The 4,951-nt window shown below is 41.9% G+C and overlaps 1 protein-coding gene across 1 annotated transcript in view; it reads right to left on the reverse strand.

Annotated features, from left to right (window-relative positions):
* The window catches only part of SNX10 (sorting nexin 10), a 72,028-nt gene that overhangs the window by 37,359 nt on the left and 29,718 nt on the right, over positions 1-4,951 (reverse strand). Inside the window, exon 2 of the mRNA XM_018575954.1 lies at positions 1,415-1,468. Within this exon, the coding sequence (XP_018431456.1) occupies positions 1,415-1,438 (24 nt within the window). The 5' untranslated portion in view covers positions 1,439-1,468. The remainder of the gene's footprint in view (positions 1-1,414; positions 1,469-4,951) is intronic.

The raw sequence follows: 4,951 nt of genomic DNA on the forward strand, positions 1-4,951 counted from the left end.
GGGGGGGGGGGGGCATCAGACATCACTCTCTCCAACCAAAACAGTCAACCTTTAGGTTAAATGTAGAAGGCAGCTAACCTCATCTGTGCTTTGCTATATGGGGAGTCCCAAACCCAGAACAAATCTGCGTATCTTGGCTATAGACACCAGTATACACATGCTTGCTCCACGTCACACCTCATCAAGTAGAGAAGGAAAATTCAGAAATTACTCCTCTGGGGCCTGCACCTTTAAAGCCAAGTCATCCCATTTTGAGGACTCAAAAGGTTCCTCTTAATATCCAGAAAGCTTGCAGTTTATTGCTTGGTTACAATGTATAGTCCCCAGCACACTTATATACATTCGCTATTGTCAAATCCGATCAGATTTTAAAATCAACCTACTAGCATGTTTTGGGTTTATTGGTGAACACCCGCGCAAGCATGTAACAGACAGATTGAATCAGCAGTAATGAACAGAAAAGCACCTGGACGAATTGCGGTAATCGACGGCACGTATTTTTGTCTGCGCATGTGCAGTGTAAATCGTACGAATACGCCACCAACCTTGCAAAAATCGTACGATCGACCGAAGTTTTCTAACCTGCTGGTTAGTCAAAAGTCGATCGATTGTACAGTATTTGCGGTTGTACACTGCCCATCAACCTTACGAATATCAGAGGAAAACGCAATCGTGTACGAAAATCGGCGATATTCGTAAGGTGTATGGGTAGCTTTAGTCCAGGGCTGGACAAATGCCAAGAGACAGGTAGCCAACACTCCTTAAAAATTACAGCTGGTGCCAAACTTTTGAGGTTTTCTCTAGTTGTCAATAGAGCTGGCACCTAAAAAAATCCTGCTGGCTCTTGATCAGAGACTGGCTCCTGAATTTCATATTACTTTGTCCACCCCTGTCTTAAGCACACTGGAGGAGTAGCTGGCACATGACTGCACCAAGGAGGTGCGACATATGGAATACACAACCTCGTCTCAGGTTTTGGGGGGAAAAAAAGTCAGTTGAGCTTCCATCATTCTTAGAGGCAGAAGACGAATAGCAAATGACTGCTATCAATATGCAATAATACAATGCAGGCATTTAACCCCTTCATGACTGAGCTAGTTTTCAGGTTCTGTTCATAAATGACTAGGGGCCTTGTGGGGAATCCGGGCCTGCACTTAAACACATTTTAAGGCACTCTGTGAATGCAGGAAGGAGGAGAAATCTTGAATCAGGAAGGCTCTCAGCAGGCTGTTTTTTTTTATTCAAGTATCTTACTAGTGGAAAAAGCACTGATTTGTAAAGTGCCATATGTCACATCCCTTGCAGAAGTCAAAAGCTGACCGTCTACCTACTCAGTTCTGGTTATCATCTGTACAAAATCAGCAGAAACAGTGTACGCTAAGTCAGTACACATACCACCTACATAGTTACTTACCCCTTTCTTGTCCTTCGACAGCATAATTCAGTAAAGTAGAGCCAAAAGCAAAACCTGCAAAAGAACATTGTTCAGAGTCAGAGAGTAACACAACAAAACTTGAACACGCAATACCCTCAGCTTAACAGATGGGTGAAAGGGATTGCATAGGCTTATCAATTTTTTTGAATATACATGCAAGAGATGCTTGAAGGTAATGCTGAGAAATCTGAAAGTCACTTTAAAATAAAATAAGCTTGTAGAAGGCAGAAGAAAAAAAAAAAAAAAAAAACTTAGCCATTCTGTTTTGCAGCTGGAATACCCAATACTACCAGGTATGGAGGAGCATACGAGTTGCTTCACTAAAATGTGCTGTTTGCGGATTGGCATAGCAATATCTCATATGGGCGGAATCCACGCATATGAAAAAGGATGCGTGTTTTCTTGCCGCACAGTTTTCCACACGGAAGCCGCAAATGCCATATGTAAATGGAGCCTTAAAAAGGAGAACTGTGAAGCAAGTGAAAATCACTCATCCTCATAGTTCGAGCCGATGTGTGACAATGAAACTGTCACACCGTCAGCCGCTGTAGCTGCGCTTAGGGTCACGGGAGGACGGTAGTATATGTCCTCCTGTGACCTTTGAGAACAATGGGGAAAAGTACATAGCCCATAGCTTGTGAACAAGGTTTACAAACACTGTTTATAAGCTGGATGTTCACGGCTGTGTAAGAGCAAATCCCTGTTGTCAAAATGACAGCCAGAAAATGCAAGTAAAAAAAAAACAGTGAGGGGCCAAGAGGGACAGAGCATGTTACCTAGGCCCAGTGTACTTCATTGAAGTCTTTAAGCATACATAGCACTGTTAAGATCCCCAACTCAATAAAGTTAATTAGTAGGTTTGGTTTACATATTTAGGATTAAAAAAATAAATACAAAAATAATTATATTTATTATTAATAATATCAAATACATAAAGCCAACATACATATCGAGGATTCATTTCCCTGCACATTGGGTGTCTTGCAAAAGTGTCTGAAAGCAGTACTGTATGTATAGTGTTCAGTAACCAGTCAGCTTCTCCCTTTGATTTCCTGACAGAGCAACATGAAAGCGAGAAGCTGACACCTCCAAGGCACTTGAGGCAATAGGAAGTGAGCATGACTAGGATTATACAAAAAAGAAACTAAATATTTAGTCTTGCATTATTAGAACTATGCAGGAATGCATGAGAAATTTTACATTTTCTGATCCTGACACTTCAACTGGTGTCCGGAGGTCAGAGGCCCCCTTGACAGTTGCTACCTCTTAATTACCTAAGGCTGGCCATACACTGCTCTATTTCTCTCCTTCAACCCGTGGGCTGAAAAAAAAAGGATCGGTGCCCAACCCCCCCACCGTTGTCCCGCTGGTCCAAGGCTCCGCTGTGCCCGGTGTGAGTCCGGGATCAGCATGGTGCCTCTGTCACAGGGGATCAGAGGGAGATCGCTACACGAGCTCCCTCCGGTCCCCTCTCTACGCTGCAAGAATGCGGAAGTGTTGTATTTTACATCACTTCCGCATTCTTGTGTCAGTCTCCAGCTTCAGAAGCTGGAAAGAAGCTGATGGAGCAGATCTGTGCTTCATCAGCTTCTTTTGGGGGGCCCTAAGTGACATTAGGGGTCTTGGAGACCCCTGATGTCTCCATAAAGAGGACCTGTCACATATTTTGCTATCACATAGGGGGGGTCTTATTAGCCCCCGTATGTGATAGCAATAAAGTTTAGCGGAAAAAAAAAATTAAACTTCCCCCCCAAAAAAAATTTAAGTTACACATGAAAAAAAGAATTAAAAAAAACAAAATTTTTTTTAAAGTCGCTACCCATACAAACATGCGTCGGGGGCGCGTACGTGAAAAAATGATTGCGCCCATTACGCCACACATGTTACATATCGCCGCGAATGTCACAGTGAGAGCAATATTTCTATGGCCATCAATCACCGATAACGCTAAACTGATGAGCGGTAAAAGCTTTTAAAAGCGTCGCCTATGGCCAATTTTGGGTATGGTAGTTTTCTGCGATTTCACGGGTGCACGCAATTTTAAAGCTTGACATGTTTGGTGTCTATTTACCCGACGTAACCCCGCCTTTTATATTTGACCAAAAAAACTGGGTAATAATAAATGTTTCCTAACATAATGTAAAAAAAACGTGTTTTTTTTCAAAATTTTCTGTAATTTTTCCTAATTATAGTAAAAAATAAAACCCGCAGTGGTGATTAAATACCTCCAAAAAGAAAAAGAAAGCTCCATCTGTCCCCCCAAAAAAATGGTATAAAATTAATTTCAGTACAGCGTTGCATGACGGAATAAATGTCAGTCAAAGTACCGCAGCGCAAAGCACTGAAAAATGGCCTGGATGGGAAGGGGGTCTAAACACCTGGTCTTCAAGCAGTTAATAGTGTGTGTGTTCACTTTTTTTGAATTGCAAAGATGACATCACTAATTCTTCTTATGAATCAGCTAAATGGTGAGGTTGTTTGGTAACTTATTTGCAGTATTTTTTATTGGAAACAGATAGGCGTTTCTTACTTGCATTCCAGAGTGTAGCTTTAAGGTTATCAATTGCACGCTGGATTAAAGAACCGGCACCAAATCGCATGTAAAAAGAGCTTTTAATAAGCTGCAAAAAAGGGGTGAACTTGATGGATCTGCTTACCACCAACCATGAAACCGATCAATTCCACTAAAAATGTTAAAATGGATATTTCCTAGAACACAATAATAGCCTCTTATTTCCCAACCTCTTATTTCCCAACTCTGATTTAGTTAAATGTAAGTGTTAACTAGTGGCATGCATCCTGTTTCTACAATATTAAAAGCAGAACTGGAAAATTCACATCTCACAGCAGCATTCAGCTAAACAGAGCCGGAGAAATCCGGATATCTGCACAGCATTTCTGTATTGAATCCTCAGTGGAGAGAACATTCTGGGGTACGTCGTATATTTATACAGAGTACAACAATAACTAAATATCCACCTTATGACGTGAAGATCCAGAGCTAATGAAGTATACATACCCGCAGTCAACCCGCCTGTTCTTCAGCTGGAGAGGCCACAACTTCACAATGAACCAATACAAATAATCTCACTTCCTTATACTGGAGGAAATAAAAATTACAATATTGTACAACAACTGTGAAATCCCCATGGGCGTGCCACAAGGTTAGTAGGTAGGTGAAAAGGAACAAACAAGAATGCACAATGAAAGGTGTTTGCTTTGCATCATGTATCCAGCTTCGGCAAAGAACAGAAAATGTCTTAAAGCTGAACTCCAAGCAGATACTGTTTTTGGTACTGTCCTAGCACATACCTGGTCATCCTGCCAAATCTTCCTGTGGCCTTCTGACCAATGACACAGGAAGCCACACCAAACATGGAAGCAAATCTATGCTGATGTGGTCAGTTTGTGTCCCTGTGCTTGGTGATCAAAGCTACAAGATGCCATGCTGACATGGCATGTATGTAGTCCCACAGTCAGCGTTATGTGCCAGGTCCCCCCCCCCCCCCATTCATC

This window comes from Nanorana parkeri, unplaced genomic scaffold, assembly GCF_000935625.1.
Source record: "Nanorana parkeri isolate BGI_ZX_2015 unplaced genomic scaffold, ASM93562v1 scaffold4, whole genome shotgun sequence".
Classification (NCBI taxonomy): domain Eukaryota; kingdom Metazoa; phylum Chordata; class Amphibia; order Anura; family Dicroglossidae; genus Nanorana; species Nanorana parkeri.